At 38.8% G+C, this 23,272-nt stretch overlaps 1 protein-coding gene across 3 annotated transcripts in view; it reads right to left on the bottom strand.

The window, feature by feature from the left end:
• Positions 1–23,272, bottom strand: part of PIEZO2 (piezo type mechanosensitive ion channel component 2) — a 286,565-nt gene that overhangs the window by 123,084 nt on the left and 140,209 nt on the right. For all 3 annotated transcript variants that reach the window (XM_077184102.1, XM_054635188.2, XM_077184105.1), the window contains exon 5: positions 8,436–8,598. In XM_077184102.1, coding sequence (XP_077040217.1) covers positions 8,436–8,598 — 163 coding nt within the window. The remainder of the gene's footprint in view (positions 1–8,435; positions 8,599–23,272) is intronic.

Below are 23,272 nucleotides of genomic sequence, written 5' to 3'. Positions count from 1 at the left end.
GTTAAAGTGTGATTCTCTCAAGATATCACCACCTACTACTTCTTTACCTCTAATCAGAGATTTTTATTCCATACCCGTGAAAGAGTAACACAGATATGATTTGTTACACATCTAAATCTGTTAAAACCATGAGGCCCAGGTTTCTGAACTTCCCATTTTAAAAAAACCCTGTAATGAACAGCTTGGTTTAGGAATTATCTGAGAAAAGCTATTTGACTCAATTTTACCAGCAGAACAATAGAAATAGGCTCTCTCCTCTCACACTTAGATCAATTGCCTCCATAGTCACACAGCTGCTATATTCAGCCTATCATAACATGACTGAATTCCTACTAATAAGTTTGATTTAAAAGCCTTCTTTCTCCCTTAAAAAAGATCTTCGACCTTTATCTTCAAATATAAGATAATTGCAGCAGTAGGAAGGATTAATTACTTACTTGCTTTTAGAAGCAGCACATATATAAGTTAATATATGAAAAAATAGTCAAAATAACACAAAAAAAAATCAAAATAACACAATATTCCTTAGACAGACCCAGCTGTGAACACAAAAGCTGGAAAACAAACTGAACTGCTACTTCTTTTACCATCAAAGGAACTGCAAGCCCTTAATGTGATATAAATGACTGCAGTTTCAACCTGTGGTCAATACTATACCGTGTTAACACAATCATTTATTGAATTTTCAATTTTGCAAGAAAGTGTAGAACTCCACTGTTCTGAAAGCATCAGCATGAGAAGCGGATGTCCTTGCTTTTCCTGCCACAGAATAGATTCAAACACTTCCACATAAATTATTCCCACATGTCATTGAACTCGATTCCTACAGAGATGGGGCTGCTTAGCGAGAGTATCTTCCTTAAGGTCATCTTGTGCGAGGTACATGGGATCTACAGAAAGGCAGAGGGGAACACCAGGCTACCCAAACATGGGATGGGCATGTAGAGGAGGCTGTGGGCTGCAAGCTGGGATAGAAAAAGGAAACTGTGTGACTTCAGGAGAAGGCCCTGCTAAATGAGCTGAACTAATCAAGTGTGGGACTGCAGTGAACATTTTGGAGGGTGTGACATTAATGAGATAGATGCATCTTGGAATTTTACGCTGTTTATTTTAGTAATTTATATTACTCAGCTGAATCACTGAAAACAATAAATTATCTTTAAGTCATATAGATCTTACTGAAAAATTTTATCACGGGTACATCTTAAGTTTGCTAAAGCTTGGGTTCAAGGCCCACACAGAAAGATAGATGTAGATCAGAAATAACTTTCTGATATCAGAATAACTTTCAGTGTGTTTGCAGTAATAAATGCCATACATACACCTCCACAGTAAAATCTCCTGTGGGAAAGAGTAACTCAAAAAAAAGGATCAGCTATTTACTAGAAGTACATAAGGACAGAAGCATTTACTGAGTCAAAGGAAAGTCAAAATAAATTAATAAAGACAAGCACTGTTCAGAATCAGGACAACAGGAAGGCAACTCATTAAATCCTGTATACAATAGATATTGTACTGAGAGAACCAGAGATTATTTCACTTCCCAAAGTACCCATTGCACCTGAGCAAACACTGAGTGATTTCAGCACACAACTCAGTGGACCAATATTGAAATAACAGTTTCACATCTCGACTTCTGAAGGTTGTGAGGCATGGAAGCCAAATGCAAAAGAGGAAAACTCACAGGCAGAGTTTAGTGGTTTGGCCTGAGACAATTAAACACTTCTTTTTTAGTGAAAAGGAAATAGGAAGAGTTAGGTTATGACTACAAGGCACAATGCAGTTAACTGAGCTAGAGCAGGTATGCACAGCACCTATATGGAATAATTCCTGGCCAGAGAAATACACCTACTGTACCAGTATGCATCTTGCTAAGAAGGAGAATAAATACCCAGCCGTGGTTCTGTGGTTATTTGCAAACCAGTGACTTGGATGCTTCTCCAGTACCAGCCTGAAGAACCTCAGACTACTGGGATGAATAGGAGAATGTGATGTCTAAACTTCAAGAGGATCCAAAGTCACTTGTCTTCTGTCTTGCAGAGCAGCCTTTAGAGAAAGATGAGAGTTTTTTCTCCCAGTCAGAGGAAATAATTCTAGAGAAGGAAACATTATACTGAAGCAAAAGAGCAGAAGAACTATAAAGGTTATCATGCAGCTATGTATGTGCAATATAAATCAGATGTTTTCTAACCACCAGAAGAGCAAAATTACAGAACAGGGTGATTTCTGAAACAATGGGATGAAGGAAAACTGCCCTGTTTTCAAGATGGTGCTTTCTACCTTCCAGAGGGAATTGTGTGATACATCTGCCTGCAGTAACAGCAGACTGAATTCCGTGAATCAAGAGATTCCTTCTCCTGATGTGCTATTCATCACTTAGGCTGTCCAAATGCAGTAGTATTCCAGGATTTTAATCTCTTTGTTAATAAATCTGTATCTCAAAAATTGGAAGGGAGAACTGTGAGTAACTGTGAGTGAAGAGCTGCCACAAGAAGAATTACATCCTGCCGTGTTTCTGCCCAGAACAGGACAGGTGCACACCGGAGTTTCCTGCCCGGCAGGCTGACAGCCTTCGGTAACACACTGCACTATGTAACATCATGTAGCTGCAGCCTGCTCTACTATAATTACATATTTGTGTTAAGACTTATCCAAAGACATGTGCATCAAACCAAGGAGCTCATGTAACTTGTAAACTTTTGACCCTTGTTAAGATGAGATGCATTAGAATTGTTACTGAGGGAGGCAGCTGTGTAAGGTCTGGCAAACTTCACCACTACAAACATCACAAGCAAAGAGATAAGGGAACCTCATCTACTCTTAAAACTGCAGAAAAAAAAGTTTAAAATCCCGTTTATACCATGTTCAAAGCACACAAAGACCAAGTGGGTTTGACCAGTTCTCCAGAGGTCGGAATCAGAGAAACATTAATAACCAATTAGAGAGAGTAAGCTAGTGCTGTGCTTAATATGAGCAACAAGAAGAAAAAAGATGAAAAATAATAGAGGCATCAGCAGGAAGCTCAAGGAAGCCAAAACATTCCAACCTTCTCTAAGAAGTTCTTTTTCCATAATATTTCCCACAATAGCAATAATTTTCTATCTCAGAAGAGAAGCAAACATTGAAAGAGGAGTTGCATATGGAAAGATGTTTAGAGAAATCAGGGCCAAAGCATCCCATGTCAATGACCATTAATCAAGTCAGGTGAATGTTTGATACTGGTAAAATCTAATTTAATTAAGACACAAACACAAAGCAATAAATCATCTAAGGAGAAATATATCCATCACAGGCTTCAAGAAAAATGGGATGGTCCTGTAGACAGGGTCATGGGCACCACTGTAAACTGCTTAAGGTAGGTTATATCTGAGGGCAAGAAAAATGCAACTGCAAAGACTGGGACATCAGAAGCTGTTCACTCATGCAGGACATTCAGGTAGGTGATATGCTGGTAGAATTGCTTGATCCTAAAATTTCTGAACCTAATAATCAATGACATAATATTATATTTAACTCAACAGTAAGATCTTGCCTGAAATGGTGAGGATCTGCATCTCAAAAGAATATTGCAGAACTATAGTTTGCTCAGAAAAAAAAAAAAGTAATTAAAATGACAAAAGAAATTTTAAAAACCCCAGAGATTGCTTAGCCTTTAGAGGTCAAATATAGAAGATAGTAAATACATTTGATTTCCCTTACACCATCTCACTCTAATTTATTACATGTAGTACAAGGGACCTTCCATAAAATTAAATAGTGTTAAACTCAAAACGAAATCAAAGAGCACTTATTAAATTGTGAAAGTCCTTGCTTCATGATACCACTGAAGCCCAGAAATTAATGAGGTTTTAAAAGAGTCTGGGTAATTATAGGTTTAACAAGATTATTCAGAGTAGCTATAATTATAAACAACCTTTTTTGGAAGGGATTTGAAACCACATGCTTTAGGATTAAAGTCATTCTCACACTAGGAGCGATCTGGATAAACTGTAACATTGCAGAAGGGTATTTTCTTATTTGCTGTTGTCCTTATCCAGCAGGTACCAGCTACTTTCAGGATAAGGATACTGGTCTAAAAGTGTAATTCCTAGGCTAGAAAGTCCTTGGACAAGGCATGGGACATGGGCAGTTCTCAGAGCCTGTCTGCTCTGTCCTGTATGGAATGTAGTCCAGTTACACTTGGGGACCTGGAGCAAGTGAGAGCTCTCAATGCACTACATGCCCAATGCATGTGGAAGACAAACAGCCTGTCACTGTTCAGATGGACAAAGCTGGGGAACATTTTTAGTGCTTCTGTGTGCCCAGGGAAACAGGAGCTGAGAGACAGATGAGGTAACAGACTTGAGGACACCAAGTTAGTGGCCAAAGTGAGAACCATGATGGTCCTCCTGATTCCAGTCCAGTATTTTGACCCCGGCCAAGCTCTCCTCACATTCTTCTCAAACTTTAGTTTATTAAAAAAAATACTCTATTTCCTTTTTTCGTAATTTTTTTTCTCTTTTGAGATCCCAAACAAATCTCTGACTGCTGCAGAAAAGACGGTGGGTGGTAGCTTTGGGATCAACCTTACTTATGAGACAAAGTCAGGACCTAATGGTCCTGTTTGATTTCTAGGACATCATGCATGAGAAACGAGCTTCAATGGCAAGGCAGCAAGTGCTTTATGAGCAAGCTGCATTCAAGACTACAACAGGGTTTTTTTCAAGATCAACACTTCTTCTAAAGTTTAAGTTGTGCAATTGCAGAAGTGTTTTCCTTCCTGCCACTGTCACTTGAAACATCAAGGAATTCATCCACAGTCTCAAGAAAAGGCTACTTCCTTTCTAATACCTATCAGACTGTATATACTGTATTTGCATTTTGGCACATCAACCGCCATCTGCTCCAAATCAAAAATGTTGTGCTTTCAGCTGCAGCTGGAAGTTAACTGTTGTTTCTTATTTTCTTCCACCTTTCACACCTTGTGACTGGCATTGTGCTTTTCAGCATTTGCAACCCGGGCCTGTCTCCAGCTGAATTCACCTGCTTTAAATTTTCTGGGCCCTAATAAAAAGGGCCTGCGGACACGTTTGCTCCAAGTGTGCAACCATTTAGGGGTGGTAATGAGTTGGACTGCAGCCTGGTATCTGGCAGACCTTCCTACTCCATGACTCACTGTTAATTAAAACCACACTCTTTGCTTATTCCTGGGATAGCGTTACTTACAAATAATTGAGAGTCTCACTGCCTTAGAGCCTGCTCCCTCAGTTCTGTTCTGTAGAATAAACTTTTCTGATGGAGATCTGTTTCTCTTAAAGTTGGATGCCGTGTAATGGAGAAAGACATCCATTTTTCAACAAATCCTTGTTGTTCTTTATTTGGATTCTGAAACTTTTTCTTGTTTTGAATTGCATCTCAATCCAAAAGCAATCTGATCCATCATGGCCGGTTTCTCAAGGCTACTGCCATGCCAAAATACAGCTGCTCAACTGGAGGCATTTTTACAACATGCCCATATATCAACAGAAATGTGATGGGCTCACACAGACCTTTGAAAAGGTTAATTATAGCAGTATTAAACCAATTATTTAACAGGTTTTCCTATACAGAAATGCTGGAAGGAGTAAATAGATTAACCTTTCTTTTTTAATTAAGCCTACTTTGATGGTATTTCACACTCCTACAAAGCAAAGAGGTCTGGGAATCATTCAATGTAAATAATTTAATGCAAGAAGGTAAAGCTGCAAGACACTGCTTTGGCTTGGAAGTACTTGATTTATAGAACCATCTGTGGCTAGGCATCTATCAACCTCAAAAGTTACCTCACTAAAGGCTCTGCTAAGGCTGTTTAAATCAGCTGATGCAATCTTAACAAAATCTCCTACCACAAATTTCTGAGGGCTGGTGGCTTGAATTCTCAGCAGCAGCTCTTCAACTCTAGAATTACCTACAGAACTGGTCTAACAAACCCAGGACTATTTCCTTTGGAGGTACAATACCAAGCTCAGCATTTCTTCTGAAGTGTCTTTTTGAAGGACAGTTGCTGCTGCAACTCTGTGTTTTCTAATTCAGTGGAGTTACAGCCTCAGTAACAAGCTGCATCAACACAGAGCTACAGGTATCAGTCAGCTCAGGCAGAACTCAAAGAACTGGTCACTTACTAAGTCTTCCCTTTTCCAGTGTACTCTACCAAGAAAGAATTGAAAATTATGTGAAACCTACACAGTTTGGACTCATTTTAGACTATGCCAACATTCTCCCAAATTCAGACATTCAGTGGCCTGATCTCCATATGCATTAGGTTCCTTTCAGTCAATCCTGCCAAATACATATTCCTTGCAGATTCAGCTGCTTCTGCCTCCTCCTCCTAACTAGCAGAAATGATTCCAGGATGTTATGTGCAGACACCTAGAAAGAGAAAACTGAAGTTTGGAAAAACATTTTTAATAGGTATTTGATTTTCCACTCTCCATTTCACTCAATCTTTAAAAAGCTACCAGATTACTCTGATGCAAATTCATCATTTTGGCTGTGAAGGGCAGAATTCCTTAAAGTTTTTGGGATCCCCTCACATAACAGAAAATATTTTCCCTTTTTTAAAAAAATGCCTGTGATAGAGCTTCGGGTTTCACTAAATCTAAACACAGCTGCTGTGTTCACTAAATAGTCTGCAATACATGCAGTTTACAGAACATAAATAATATTCACTGGGTTTTGATGTGAAGAAAAAAACCATATTTACACATATTTCTATTTGCCCAGTATTCATGTTTCTCTGCAGTCAGAGTTTTCTTCTCTCCCTCCTTCTTCCCTTATGGAATACTCTTGCCTTGGCATTGAGGTAGCCAGTCCAGGATCAGCCTGATGTAAAGCTACACTCTGTGCTATGCAATTAGGGCTTGTTAGCTCAGTTTTTCTCTTGCACTGGAGGGAAATGGCAATTGAACCCAGCCTGGAAGCCAGCACCCATCCACCCCAGGACACTGACCTCCCTTTGACTCAGACCCCAGTCTCAGGCTCACCTCTGAACCAAAGAAAATATCTAAACATCATCATTTGGTTTCAGAGGAACCAAACTATGCCTATCTTTGAGTTTCTGCCATCAGATTACTCCTGTTTTGTGCTTGTGAATACTTTCTCTTCAGAAGATCAAGAGCACCAAAGAAGTCTGTTGGAGCTCACTTTGGTAAAATAAAACTTGTTTAAGAGGAGAGCTGAACACAAACCATTCTAATAAGCCACACTTCTTTCCTTTTCTGGGTATAGCCCAGGGTTCTAGCCTGCTGCAAAATCCATTTTGCACAGCTTCAACGATAAAGCAGATTTAAAGCTGATAAAACCATGTTCCAGGAGACACAAAGCTTTGCAAAGGCACATCAAACCAAACCCTACATATCCTCCAATGTGCAGTTAAAAAGCTGCAACCTTCAGGCAATCCACAGCTGCCAGGAAAGCCCATAAGAATTCCAACTGCAACTGAGTATAAAGCACAGCCCTGATATTGATCTCTCATGTGCTAGTAACTTGACCAGCTTCTGGCACTGCCACAATCCAGACAACCTGGCAACATGCAGGGAGGCCTCTTTTTACTCTATATAGTGGCACCAAAATGGGCAACTGATCCCCCTAAATATTTCACTCCCTTCAAAGTTTTTCAAATTTCTATTTGAAATGAGCAAGTTGAAATTGTCTCCCCTAAAAATGGTGTTTTGAGAGTAAAGAAAAAACATTCCACCCATATGTAAAAGAAGACAGAAATTGAGCCCCAAGCCATGCTAGACAGTCTGATAAAAAACATGTTAAGATTAGTAGTAGGAATTTCTCTGCACCCTGGCCCGAATTCCCACTGTGGCTTTTTATATTACAAAATTGTTTTCCTCTTTCTGTGGATTTTTCTGCATTCAGTATCTCTGCTACTCTTCTCCCCACTAGTAAAAGACACAGAAAACACATCAACACTTCCAGCTAAGCCAAATAATTCTCAATCTCACTCAGTATAACCAAAGTTTTAGATAACTCCTTCCATGAACTTAACACACAGCCTCTCTTCTATTCTTTAAGAGTAATTTCTGATAATCACTCAGATGCTGCTGTTATACTTGGATAAGAAATTTGGAAATAGGACTGCTATCTAAGAAACTGAGTACTGTATGTAGCAGAACAACCTTGTCAGATTTAACCAGCAGCTCTGGTGAAGAACAACTTGTGATGGACTGTCATGATTATTTTTTAACTTAACATTATTTGAAAAATCCTGTAGCATACCTACCACTTTTCATATTCTGCTTTGTTTTCTCAACATAAAAACTTTAGATTTTTCTGCTTTAAAACAAATAATTTCATTTCCTGAAAGAAAGTTTACTACTTAACATAGCCAGGGCTCATGAAACCATTTCAGAACACAGGAATGTCAAAGCTAACTAAAAGCCATACAGATAGAAATGTGCATTTGATACCATCTCCTCATTTTCAAACTGCATGTTGCACTGTGCTGCATCCTCGGTTACCAGCTTCTGGAACACATTGCGGCAGATGAGCCATATTGTCAGGCTAGCAATGAACATCCCAATATCTGGTACAAATAGTCTGATCACGTTCCCAGCATCTGCTCCTTTCACACTGTATGGGACGAAAAAAATAACAAAAAAAAGAAACATTTGTTATTTTTAATGGCATTTTCAACTGGAACAGAAAGTAAGCTCAAGGCAAGGAAAAAAAACCAAAAAACCCTGTCAGTAATAACAAATCTTTGCAGTATGGGAAATATAAGGATGATTGAGGAACTCCAGACAGACAGATATTTTTGCTCTCCAGAAGTACAAAATAAGTGATTATTTGTTGGGAGCTTGCACACTCTTATTTTAGTGACGCTTAGCATTTTGATTAACCCAATTCTGAATCAATTTTTTGAGAGCAATACAGGAATAACCTCCAAATTCAACAAGCAAGATTTCAGCTGAGTACCCAGAAAATCCATCTGTATGAAGCACAATCCTTTTGCCAGCATTCCTTGCAAAGACAACAATATCCAGGTCCACCAAAGATGAGGATGTCCATCCTAACCCTAATCCTTCTTCCTGGCACACAGAGGAATGATCAGAATGTGTTTAATATTTTGACATGTTTTATTATGTTTACTGTTAATACATTTTATTCAACAGACTACCTGAATACCTTTTGGGGTATTTAAGTACAAATATTTAAATGCTAATTAATGTGTTCAATCCCTGCCAAAGAAGCCTTTCTTCTGCTCTGCAAAGTTTGTAAGGCATGATTTTTATGTAGGAAAAAGGTTGCACTGTTTCACTGTGCAGATTTAATTGCTTATACTAGGGAATACAACTTTTTGGACTTGGATGTGGTGTCTGAATTTGACTCACTGTTAAAAAGGAGAGCCTGGATTTAGTTTTAGTGGCACAACAAAGTTTTTATTAAGCTGCTGAATGCACATATTAAACTTAAAATTATTAATGAGAGGACATAATCATAATTAATTGAAAGAGTGAAGTTAAGGGGTGTTAAATATGCAGCTCTAATTTAATTTTTTTACAGGGCTTTAAATCTGTAATCAGTTCTGAGGACAGGTGAACCATCTGTATACTGCCTTGGGCATGGGTGAGTGCACCAGGTCTTGACAGCCTGAAGTGGTGAAAACCTAACAGGTTGTTTTACAGATGCAAAGAAAGAGTTCACCTCTGGCATTTCTTCATTGCAGCTTTGAAGCCTAAAATAAACTTTGTGAAGGAGTTACCTGCAACTGCTGTGATTAAATGCAGTTGGAGTATCAAAAAAGTCTCTAATGTGATTACAATACAACCACTGTCAAGAACTGTGTGGGTCTGCTCATACACCCACGATCAAATCCAACATTTCCATCACTGCTGCTCTGCTGACCCAGCTTTTCCACTGATGTGTATCTTGCAAAATAACATATGCTCAAAGTGGGAATAAGGTAAGTGATCAGAAAGCTGGCTTTAATGTTTGTTTCAACAGCTTAACCCTGAATGGTCATGCACTGTATGGCACCTAAGTAGCTCAAAAATATTTTTCTAATGGCTTTCAGTTGTCCTGAAACAGAGAAAAAAAAAGTAATTGAAAGGTTTGCAAAAGAGTTAGATGGCAAAATCCTTGCTGGACTGCTTGCTTGTTTCTTGTGCCACTGGTCCCAGGAAAGCATGCTGCAGAGTCAACTGGCCTATGAGAGCATGGCCACTCTGGTTAACATTACAGAAAGTCCAGGCTTGACATGAGCCCGCCCTTCTTTTTGCAGTACGGTGACCCCTAATGTCACTGAAGATTAGCCCAGGCTGCACCTTGGCAGGAAGAGGCAAAAAGTACATGTTTAATGAATCTTTTTCCCAACGACAGTGTACATGAGTTTCATAATAATGTTAATGAACTTTTTTCAATAATCCTGACCATTGTGATGCCTAAAGAGGCTGACCTGGAACAGAGGCTAGACAGTGTTAAAGGAATAAAGTAGGTATTTATTAAAAGGCCTTCAAAGGATACACCTTGGGCAGTCCAAGAGCCTGGCTGTGGCTCTGCCCAAGACAGACCTAAGATGGATGCAAGATGCACGACCAGTCACTAATTTAGACACTTATACATATTTTGGTCCATTTACATATTGTAATTATCCAATTACACTTTCACATTATGAAGTCCTGTCTTCCCAGATTGCTCTCCTCAATTCGCTGTTGTTTGTACTTCTTGAGCCTAAAGCTGCAATGGTGTCCTTGGTTCTCAGGCTGGAAAAGATTGTTTTGTCTAACTACCCAGTGAAGAGAACTTGCAAACACTTTATATGAAGTTCAGAGTCACACACTATTGCAGTACACAATCTAAAATATACGAAAGCTAAAATTTAAGGCATCACTTCTGTAAGTGATTTTTTTCTTTACACAGATCTGAATTCTTAAGTAATTGAAAATCAAAAATTAATTTTGCATCACTTCTGAAGTCCTTCAGATTCAACCACTCACATGTTTACAAATTAAAAAGTGGCGGCCTTCAAGTACCAGCGCTTCTTAGTTGCACCAGGCTCTCCTTCCTCACATTGTACTCCCATGGAGCCATGCTGGGTATTCCTTTGCATATCCCGCTCCCCAGACTGAGGGGAGACCCCTGCGGGAGCCCTGCCCCTGGTGCAGCTCACATTTCTTTCCAAACCAAGTGCTTCTGATCTTTCAAAATAAATCATTTAGTGTGCTGTTGTGAGAGATGTAACGTACAGCTCAGGCTAGCAACAGAGAGACTGAACAGTGATACCTAACCACGGGGTGGGGGAAAATTCTGCACATGAATAGTTTATTCAGCAAAACCAGTTGCAAATGTATGCTGTCCCCACTTCCCCATGAAAAGGAAAACAAATTGACCTCGGTGTGATAATTAAGAAGGAAACAAAAGATCGCTTGAAAGTAGAAAAATGTATATTCTCCTGTAAAGCAGAATAATAAACTGCTTCATTCAACCCCAAGTAATTTGCTCCCCACTTTTTCACAGCAAAAGCTGAAACAAAAATCAGTTATTCCCACTTGTTATCTCTGGCAATACAAAAAAGAATGGCAAATACTGCCATCATTCCACAAACATTTCTCACTTTATTTGCGCATTCACACATGGTCATATTTTGCATTTGATAACAGTCTATACATTGTGCTCTTTCCCCCAAAAGAGGCTTTTAAACTACCAAGTTAAACAGAAGAACAGGAAACCTATTCAGATCTCCTACAACAACAGCTTTTTTTTTTAATCCCTGCAAGAATCTCATGGTGTTCAATGAATTGGTCATAGCCTTTGATCTACAGCTGGTAAAGTATAATTTATTCACTTAAATGAAATAATTTACCTACAGGGCAGCTTTAGTTGTAATAGATACCAGTGACTGAAGCTTATAATTCAGCCAGAAACATATTCTGCAGTATAATTACAGTAAATGACCGCTTTAGTTTTTCCTTCTTTCTTACAGGATGCAGAAGAAAACAACATGGACACACACACAGACACATACATACAGATACACACACAGACACAGAATGGATTAGGGCTTTGAAATGGTTTAATTCTTTCCCTTGAACAAAGAAATCAAATGCACACAATTTTTTAGAGAAGGGACTGCTACAGTTAGGGTTGCAAGAGTTCCTCTGTAACAAAAATAACTTTTGTAGGCCAAAAAAGACTTCATCTACTTTTCTGTCAATATGTGAAACTGTTCTATCATATCAACATACTCCTAATATGGCAATTTCCTCATCAGTGTGTTCCACTGCTGATTTCAGCTGAATATTTTAAACTTAATACCTTACAAAGGGTTCATCTATTTTCTGTGCATTTACAGAATTTTCCTAGGACAGTGTGACTCTGGTTTATTCCTGTATTTCTCTGCTGCTCAAGAAACTGAGCAAAATTTCCTACTTTATCTGCACTGAGAATAGAGATATCTGTGGACACACACACGTTAGAACCTTTGTCTTCATGTACTCTTACTGGTAGTCAAACAAATGTCATCATAATGAAACATTACATTCTTTGGAGCTGTAGAAATAAATCAGCATTTCTGATTTTATTAAATAATTTTTTCACTTTTTGCCTTTCTAGAATAACTGTTATTCACAAATTAAAATCATTCAACTCCTACTAAATGTACAAAGCTTTGGTGAACAGTGAAGTGTTAATACTGCCAAACCTGGCCTGATTTCATTTCTTTAGAATGGCAGACACTCTAACTTCCTCTTTATTTCAGATTTACAGAATAAAACCAGAAAGGCAGCAGAACTATTAGAATTACAACTGCAATATTTTCAATTAAAAAAAAGTAAAATATATAGTAAGACACATGTGAGATACCATGAATTATGTACAAAATAGTCCACATATAAAACGAATACCAACAGTCTTCAACTTTAAATATTTACTATTTTCTTACAAATAAACAAAAATGGGAATGAACAACCAGTCTTTCTTGAACAGAACTAAAATGAATTCAGCATCAGCAATGTATCACAATGTTAAGCTTATGTTAGACAATAAATAAGATAATGCTTCTAGATTAAAGAACTGTAAAAAAGCTTGATTTTATATTGGATACTGGGTAAACAAAGTATTTTAAAGCTTATTTTTTATTAAAGTTTTAAAAGTTAAAAAAAACTCTTATTCATGCATATTACATCTTTCCATACATGCATCCATCTTTCCTCTTGTCCCTTCAGGGATTTTCTATAGCATCTCTTTACTTTCTAATTACTTTAATAAAACAAAAGAGGTAATACTGTATTAACAGCTGGCAAGAGATAACCTAAGGAGGAGATGCATAGATGCTAATAATTTCCATTCATCTGTTTGGTGACTGTGAAACATCTGATATTTCTAATTGGATCTAATATTTCAGGGTAATTAATGCACCTCTGTAAATGCTTACAGCTGAATTCCCATGGGCTTCATCTGCAACCGTAATCATTAAGTTTGGAAGTGAAACAGACCCAAGAACCATAAGCATGGACCCCTGGAAACATGGACTGGCAGCATTTCACAGGTGCTACGCAGTACTGTGAATGATTCATTTGTTTATCATTAGTATTTTCTCTGATCCAAAAACAGTGGAAACTTCAAGGGTACCAAAGGCTACTAACCAGATGGCCTTAGAGATGTGCCTGCTGATCCTTGCTGGAAGAGGGTGTTGGGAATGGCTGCAGCTAGAAGCTAGTTAAAGGGGCTCCTTATCCTTTCTCAGTTTGAAATAAGGATGAAATGTCTGATCTGATATTTACTCTCCTGGGAAACTCCCACTTTACTTATCTGAATCTAAGGATTGCAGACACTGTCTGAGCCACAGCACTTCAGTGAACACAAGATGCACAGAGTTTATATTCATGGTGCCATACTTGTCCCTGCTAGCTCAAAAGACAAGTTTTCTATGATGTTGGTTCAGATGGCAACCTTGCCATCACGTTCAGGGCAAACCTGCACCGCGGGTAAGGTTTACAAGCTGCCGAGCACTGGTAGATCTGCCCTTAGTCCTCTCCTTGCTCATCGACAAATTGAAAATAAATTATATCACAAAAAAACCCAAAAAACAAACTTTGAAATATTAAAATCCACAGTGCTGTGTATGCTCTCTCTCTCTCTCCTGCACTACCTTAATATGATGGTCCTTTCAGTTCATGCAGAGCATGGCATGTGTTTTACCCAAAATACCTGAAGTTGCATTTTCAGAAAATATTGGTCGTGCAAAGTAAATGCATGGGAGGAAGAGGGAAGCAAAAATGCATAGAAAACTACTTATAAAAATATTTAGCATGCATTGACCTACCCAACATACAAGTTCAAAGGGCTCCTGAAGTATTTGCAAAATCTAAATCACTGCTTACAAACTATGTCTGCACGGATTCAAAACCCAAAAGTACACTTTGCTTTTTCAGGAAAGATACCTTGCAATGAAGAACACACTCTGTATTGCAGAAGTGCTTAACCACGTATAAACCAAACATTTGCTTTCCAAACACCACTATGCAGAGAGAGCGAGCAGCTATTTGAAACTAAATGTACACTGCCAAGATTTGGTGCCTCGTTGCTTGCATAAAACATTCAACATTAAGAAATTATGGATATGTGCAACGAGTAAAACGTTGGTTTGTGGTAATTCTTCTCTTTCTAAAGCACCTATTGCTTCTTTTTGTTCATTGATCTTCTAACAAAGGGCAAGCTCCAGCTTGCCCAGGGCAGCACACAGAAGATTTAAACTTCAGCAGGGATTTTCAGCTATCATGCAAAGCACTCAGCTACACTACTGCCAGACTCGTGACAGCACAACACTCAGCTTGCTTTGCCCATGCCCCACAGCTCCAAATGTGGAGCAGGACTCAGGTTGCACAGCCAAGAGGAAGGGAACAAAATCCCCTCCACACCCATGGAGCTGTGCGTGCCAGCCCCACAGCACAGCGGTGCAAATGACAAGTCCATCCGCTACACAAATTATTTCAGGTCAAAATGGGAATGTGATCCTAGATGGAGGCAGAGCCAAAGTGAGCAGAAGAGACCTGAGGACACCTCAGCTATAAGTGAATTTTGGTCTTAACTCTTCAAAGAAACTCTCCATTTTCAACACTTCTCACACAGACTTCCTACCTATGCACTCATTGTGTAAGGATTTAGCTTAAGCACTAATTCAGTATTCATTGATCTCTGCAAAACATTCCCAGTTAAATTTGTCCATAATGCTCATAAATATTTGGTAACTGGCAGCAAAGTGTTTGCATAAAGGCATACAGATATCCATATGTTCCACAATAGTCCTGAGTAAAAGAAAGTGCTGACAATCTGAAGCAGGCTGACATTCTGCGATTATTTCAAAACATATTTTCTCCCTCTCTCCGCAGTTTTCATACTCTAGTTGGAGCATGAACAGATCATCACTTCAAACTACATTTCATTTCATTCTGTTGCCAGCATATAACATACTCACAGAAAGTAAAAGACACATCTAGATTTCCCAGTCAGCTGCAGATGAGGAGGGAATAATATTTCCCCCAATTACAGCAACCAACATGGTAAATTACTGTCATTTTACAAAGCCAAATTATCTCCAATACAGAGAAAAAGCACACAACTACCAGTGGTTCAATCTGGAGTGCCCACTGCACTTTATTGTTTGCATAGGACACCCTTCTGTCCCACAAGACCCATTCCTAATTTAAAACCATCCAAGTGACTGTTTGCTGGGATGGGACCATTCACCCTCAATTCTTCCATATGAAACAGCTCCCAGTCTACCCTGCCTGCTGTGGACATTACCATCTTTCTCTTCAGAGCATCAATCATGACAGGACAGAAAACAACATCTAACTTTTCTCATCACCACCTGCTTGAAAATCCCAGTGGTTTAGAAGCAAGAGCACATGGACATTGCTGGAAGCAGGCTCCAGCCATCAGAGGAACGTGTACAATATCTGTCCTCACTCCTCTGCTGACTTCCATTAAAACTGGCCAAATGAAACATCTGATTCATCCCACTGGTGCACTTCGTTCATTTCTACAGTGTCAATCAAAAAAGTATGGAGTAGAAATGAGTGGCAAACTAAATCCCCCAATGCCATTAGATGTTGCTTCTAATTTTTCTGTAAATGGAGCCTATAACATAATCTCTGGATGGCAAACACCCCACATCCATGTGGGAGGGGAGAGGACTAATCCCCCCATTGCTTGATGCCATCTGCTCATTGGCTGGATGTGTGGCCACCAAAGACCTTTCTCAGGTGCAGGAGGCAACTGTGATAGTGTTTTGCCAGTGTGGGAGGATCTTACCTTGTCTTAGCATTAGACAAACCATGATTGCTCAGATCCAAACTGGGCAAAAAGGAGCTGAAGTGAAGGGCTCCAGGCTGGCTGGGTGCCAGGTGTGAGCACACTGCAGCAGGCTGGTCAGACCCAGCACTCAGGATGTTCCTGCTCCACCAGCCACAGACTCCCTTCTGTTTCATGTGCCAGTCTGTGTTTGGAGATCTCACATGATTTACTCGTGAACAAAACCCAACAAAAACAAAATAAAACACAAAGCCAAACTGTTAAGCATGCATCCTAGAGAGTTTTTTGGATGCTGATTGCAATGCTGATTGCTCTCCAGATTAAAACAAAGACTGGCTCACGTTGTGCTGCTGGTGGGTTTACAACTGCACTGCTCCCAGCTACCACTGTACTGCAGGAGGCTGGGCTGTGCCAAGAACAACACTGACAACAGTCTCACAGCTCGAGTGCTCAAACAGCACCGGCCATAAAAGATCTTCTATCAGATGTTCCTTTTATTTGAATCCCTAGGTTGAATGGCATGAAAAGTTAGCTGAAATTAATTTAGCTGAAAAGAAAATAAGCACAAGGGGTGGTAGGAAACAAGCAACCTGAAAACTGAACACAAACAGTTGGATAAATAAGATTCATCCTGAATGGAGACAACTTCTAAGAGGGCCTTATGCCAGTGCTGAGGCAGCCCAGACCATCAGATCAACACAACACAAGGACAGGTTTCAGAGGCACAAGGACCCTACATGAAATTGCCCAAGCACAGAGAAATTTTCTCCTTCAGTTAGCAGTGAGGACGTACCTGGGGTACCAAATTTAACAGTAATGATGAAACCTCAGGCAAAGACTGCTCTGCCATCATTTCCTTCCTTCTATTTTATCAAACTTTACTTGTCAGCATTTCTTAGCCTATAGTGACATGAGGTTACTCTTCTTTTTGCAAAGTACCTAGACTACTGTAGCATGCTGTAAGAAATGGCAGAGTAATAATCACACATTTTTTAGCTTTTACTTTCAGTGTGGTAGAAATTAATAATTTTCTTGTTAAATTATTAAAAATAATCCTGTTCTACTTCAGGCTTCATTTCCCTTTAATCTCATTGTGTTGCTGACTGCACATATGCTGCAGTTGTTAGCAGAAAGTAAATTTACCTATTTGATTTACATCCCTGAGACTCATGATCTCTTATTTGTCTCCCTAGTTTTATCTAGCCTCACCTGGGCACCTTATTAAGCCCTTTTGTTTGTTTAACCACTAGTGTCACATAAAAAAGATTACAAGCTGCCATCATGTGATTTGGGAATTCTCCTGTCATAAATGTGCAGCCAATATAACACCCCTGTGGCAGAGGCTGGCAGAGAAGTATCAGAATGAAAAGAGGCATACTGTGCACTGCTAACATTTCCTAGATTGATTGACCTCCTTCCACAGTTCTCTCTCTTGAAAATCTATGTCTCCAAGTAAAACAGAAAATAATAGAACAAAATAGCTCAGTTGAAGTGGTCTTACAGTGATCTTCTAGTCCAGCTTCCTGACCACTTTAGGGCTGACCAAAAGTTAAAGCATCTTATTAAATGAATTGTCCTGATGCCTCTGACTGGCTGACAAGGCCAAAGTCCTCAGACACTCCTCACAGGACATGCCTTCCAGCCCTTCCACCAGCTTTGTTACCCTCTTCCCAAAAAGGACTTTAGCATTCTTCTTAAATTGTGGGGCCGACACTGCCCATAGTGCTCAAAATGAGGCTGCACTGACACTGCATACAGGGGGAAATATTGAGTGCACCACATCTCTTACTTTTTTTCTGAAACCACTAATTTTAATTATTGCCGTCCTCCTGACAAAGGCTACAATGAGCTCTACCTTAAAATAATTCATTTACTTTTTTGGTTTCAGACCTCTGGCTGATCACACTAAAAAGAAGAATCACCCTTTTTCTGCTCAAAGAAACTGAAAGAGCCATCAATATTCCAAAATTTGCACAAAACTGAAGCTGCTAAGTTAGAGCCTATACCATTCCCAGTGACTGAGGAATGGGAATGGCATGAAAAAGCCTCCCTGACTTGTTCTGCTGAAACTGCACTTCTGCAGATGACCAACATTACCAGAGGAAGTCTTAGAGCAGGATTGAGGCAGCATGTACAGTTGAAGGCCTGGTCTATGTGCATGAGTTTGCAAAGGAATGTAGCAGCACTTGTGTTATTTCTGATTCAGCAATTGCTCTCCAAGCACCTTCACCTGGAATTCAGCCTTGAACAAAACTGATATAATACATTAAAAAGTTATAATGATATTGTGATTGACAAAGTTGTATCTTGACTCGCATGGATTCCTACAGCAGTTTAAAAAGAAAAACCCAAACCAAGGCATAACAGAAATAACAAAATAAAATTGACTAAGAGGATGCTTTGGAGACTTCATTAAAATTTAATAGAGATTTTTGTCTTTCAAAGTTTTATCATCTCTCAGACAGTTAAGAAGTTCTTTGCTCCCTCATTTTGTTATGGAAAGAGAGAGCCAGATGATCAGCTGATACCAATTATAAATTATAGGTCAAGATTACCAAAGGAAATGAAATATGGGGGCTGACTGATCCAATTTCTAGCAGCACTGAACTGGAGCAGATGTGAGCATGGAGCCCTGCAATGCTTTCCTCCCACATGTCTTTTTCTCCTCTGAATGGCAGCCCATGAAGGGAAAACTTGGCTTCTCGGTAAGTTCCCATAATTCATCTAGGTTCCACAATAACAGCATATATTCCTTTGTGTTCTGACAGTGTGCAGAGACCACAAAAGTCCCCAGTGAACTTGGGGTGTTCACCTCCATTCCACTTTTCTCATCATATGCATATGGTAATGAATATTTACTAGCTGCTTGGAAGAGTCAGTACAGACCCTTTACTCATGTCAAAAAAATGGGAAGAACCCTATCCTGTGGAGCTGTCTTCCAGGGCTAGATTAATTTTTCAACACAAATGTCATTTTCTGAAAGAAAGAAAGAAACCTTACTAATTTCCTCTATTTTTTTCTGATTAACTATTCACCACTTTACGCTACTATTTCACATTAGCTCACCATTTGCCCAGAACATCTAATACTAATCTTCCTGTGTAATACAAAGTCTGCTAGAATTTTCTGTTCACTCAGCTACTTTCTCTGGACACGTAGAAAAGCCATTCATATATTTGATTCTATTTCTCTAAGTTTTCTGGTCACTCTGAACATCTCCAGAGTTCTAAAAAAGAGGAGCATATGGCCACTCTTTAAATACATTTTAGGACTTGTGCACAGTGGGGTTGTTCTAACTAGTGTATTATGATGAGTGCCATTTAATGCACAGCTAATACTTTAGAAAATCGTATTTTACTTTAATTTTTTTTTTTTACTTAAAAACCCCACTTTGTTAGCCAAAAGAAAATTATGAAATGAATGTGCAAAACCACTGTGATGGAACCCACAAATGTATTCTTTCACCTTTTAATTACATCAGGCTTTATCATTATATCTTTGTATGACTTTTTATCCTTGTTTTTTGCATTCATGTGCTTTATCCTCTTCACTGACAAGTTTTTAATTTAAAAGTTACAACTGATTTGATTGCTCATTCACAACTGCATCTGCTGCAGCAATTAATCTTTGGTTGTGCAATCACTTGCCAATGTCATCACATAGCAGTGGGATGCAGTCGGATGGCAAACACACACATACACTAAAGCTACAGGAAGACTGTAAATAAATGAAAAGTAACCAAAGTAGTTTTTTACATGCTGAATCAAAAAGAAAGAAATGTTATGACACTGCAGTGACAGTGGGAGGGAAGGGAAGGAGTTATGCCAGATGCAGAAGATGACAGATATGCTGCTGTGTGCAGAGCAATGTGGAACAAATATAAAATCTGCACTGCTGTTCCTACCCTGGCAGCTTGGCTGTCTGCATTGCACAGGATCAGATCTCTGACAGTCTCTTGATCCACTCTCACAGGGCAGAAATCAGGTTGGCATGCTGGAGAAAAGGCAGTTTAAAGCCATTCACCTTCTAGACTGAGATGGAGTTACACTATGAGTGTTGCAGAAGAGTCCTGCAAAGCTCAGATATCACTTTGATAGTTTCAAAAGCTTTACTGGGGATACAAAATTTTCCTAAATGTTCACCTTCTGTAACCATGTGACCGTGACAGTCACCAACATTTCCTTACAAAGATACACACACCCATTTACAGCCCTTACAGCTATGAAGAGAAGTTGTGAAATGTGAAGCAACTTCACTCTTAAATGTTTGAAGTCAGGAGAAGAATAACAATGATTTTAAATCATTCCACTTTGAAGCTATTCATGATTATTCTTGGCATCCAATCTTTACTTGTTTTTTACTTCAAGTTAGAAAACAGCAGAAAAGTTATAAAAATACTTCAGGGAATGTGTCTTTATATCTGCAAAAGAAGAAATCAATGTCACAAGGAAAAAGAAAAAAATATTTTTTGTTTCTTACTAAACAACATTACATACTGAAATATACATATCTTTGGTATCTTCAGTAGAGTGTATCTAGTACCAAACATCTTTGTACAGGCAGTGTAAAATTTTAATTTCTGTTTTGATCCAAACTGTTCTAGCAGAGAGCAATTTTAAGACTGGAAGGATGGGACAAACCCATATTAATCCCTCTTTTGTCCTGGCCTATCAAATTATTGCTTTTCCCAAAAGCTATCCCCAGCATTGGAAGCGTTGGAAAGTGGTTTTATAAAAGTATTTGGCTTGGTTTCTAAACACACCTTTGCTCTACTGTTAGAGAAACACTATGGTGTATGTTAGGAAACTTCAGCCATGCTGATAAATAAATGAGTTTCAAGTTTCAGGTTTGTTTGATGGACTTTTCCTAGTTCATTGAAAAAAAAAAAGAAAAGGAGAAAAGGAAAAACGTGACAAACCTTCTTATTCATAAAGCATCTTGCAATTAGTAACACTACTGTGCTTCTCATCTTCTCATCTACACACAGCTAAATTTTAGATTTATCACAGGCATATCACACAATTAAGAGACTTATGTGCCTCCAGGATGTTTGTACACCAGCTCTCTTGCTGCACAGGAGGTGCACAGGAGGCTGGACAGGAAGCAGGACTGTCCTGCTTCCCACAAGTGAGTGGCTTCTTGAACTTCAGCCTGTCTGGGCAGAGGATTAAAACCCAGTCATCACACATGTGTGCTTTACTTGTATAACAATAGGATTTTCCTCTGGACTACCTGGTGTGATGTGCACCTTGGGTTTTTAATACTTGAATTCTCTCTAAGAGAGTTTAGAATTCTCTAAATTGTACAGAATTGACTATATTACCTAAAACTAGTTTATTTATTTATACCACTAACAATGAATTTTTGCCTTGGTTCCATAATGTTTACTCTTGTGAGAAAAATTTTTGAAATCTACTGAGTTGCTTATATAATTAAGGACTGTGTGTTCAGACATTTAGAAAATTCACATTGCTGCTTTCTAAGTTGTTTAAAAAGAAGATGCCAAAGTAGCTGCAATCAACCCAGAGAAACTCCTTTCTTGGCATATTACAATGATGTACACCAGAGAATAGCCATGAATACTGTAATTATTTTAGGTAGAGATTGTTTATACTACCATTAAGATAGCCACTTAAACATAAAGATGGAGGTTAAAACCCAAAAAATCTCTTAAATTTGCTCAAAACAAATGAAGTTACTTTAGTGACTGTTTACATATTTTGTGATCGTTTTATCACTTTTTCTTAATAAGGACAGCTTTGAGAAAATCCCACAAGTAAGGAAGCAATTAGTGGTCTAAGTGTTTTTAGCCATGTAGTGACCATCTAAAAAGCTTCTATAAAAAAAGTCTCCCTTGATGAATTATTTTTTACAGTCTTGCAGGTATGCTACACAAAGGCTACAAAACCATCACTAGCAAGATATTAAAAAACATTCTGTGACATGGTTGCTCGGAAGAAATGTGTTTATTATGCAAAAGCTAGGGTAGTATATTGCAAAACTTGCAAAAATGACATCTGTCAAAAATCAGCTTTTCTTCTAGGGAGAGGAGAGAGGAGAGAGGAGAGATTTCAATTGGAAAGGAGCTACAGTGATCATCTAATCTTACTGCTCAACCACCAAAATTTAAAGCATGCTATTAAGGGCATTGTCCAAATGACTCGGGCAGGCTGACAGTCACTGCAAACATGGGGCTTCAACTTCTCTCGAGGAAGCCTGTTCCAGAGTCTGACGACCCTCTTGGTAAAGAAATGCTTCCTAATATCCAGTCCAAATCTCCCTTGATGGATGCAGCTTTCAACTATTCCCAGAATTTCTTCATGGGCTACTACAGCATGCCCAATACAAAGTATTGTTTGAAGGGGGAATGAGAGGGAGCACACTGAACTGACTACATACAACAACACTGGAACAAAGGTCAACGTTGGAATAAAATCCAAGGTAAGTTAGACTGGTTTAAAACAAGGTTTAAATTGTTTCTATTTCACTATTTAATATAGACTGAAAGATTTCAGTTGACACGTTGGTGAAAAAAAAAGCTACTTAAATTTTCCTCATGTCTTCTTAAACATTTTTTTTCTTTGCAAATACAATTCAATTTTTATTTTGGCTTTCTCTGCTTTCTCTGTAACTCAGACTTTTATTTCAAAGTCTTGCTTTTTGTCAGAGCAGCGAAGAAAACTCAATTTAAGATAGAACCTCAGGCATGCAGAATATATCAAATAAAACTGAAAACACATTTCTTCCCCATTTCCTACACTATAAACAAGACAAATACTTCGGCACACACATGCACAAATTCCACAGCCCTGGCCACCACGAAGTAACAAAAAGAGAGAAGCTTTGAGAATTAAATTAAAGCAATCTGAGTCCCCCTGTCTTCCCAGGACTCAGCACCCTGTGCTGCCCTTTGCCTGGACACAAGTGTATGCATGTGGGAAGCCAAATCATCTTCTGCTCATCGCACCCTGAGAAAAGAGCTGCAGTGTTA

The sequence above is a fragment of the Agelaius phoeniceus genome, chromosome 1 (assembly GCF_051311805.1).
Source record: "Agelaius phoeniceus isolate bAgePho1 chromosome 1, bAgePho1.hap1, whole genome shotgun sequence".
In the NCBI taxonomy this organism is placed as follows: Eukaryota; Metazoa; Chordata; class Aves; order Passeriformes; family Icteridae; genus Agelaius; species Agelaius phoeniceus.
The sequence above is the reverse complement of the archived record's forward strand: the minus strand, read 5'-3'. Positions and strand labels throughout refer to the sequence as shown.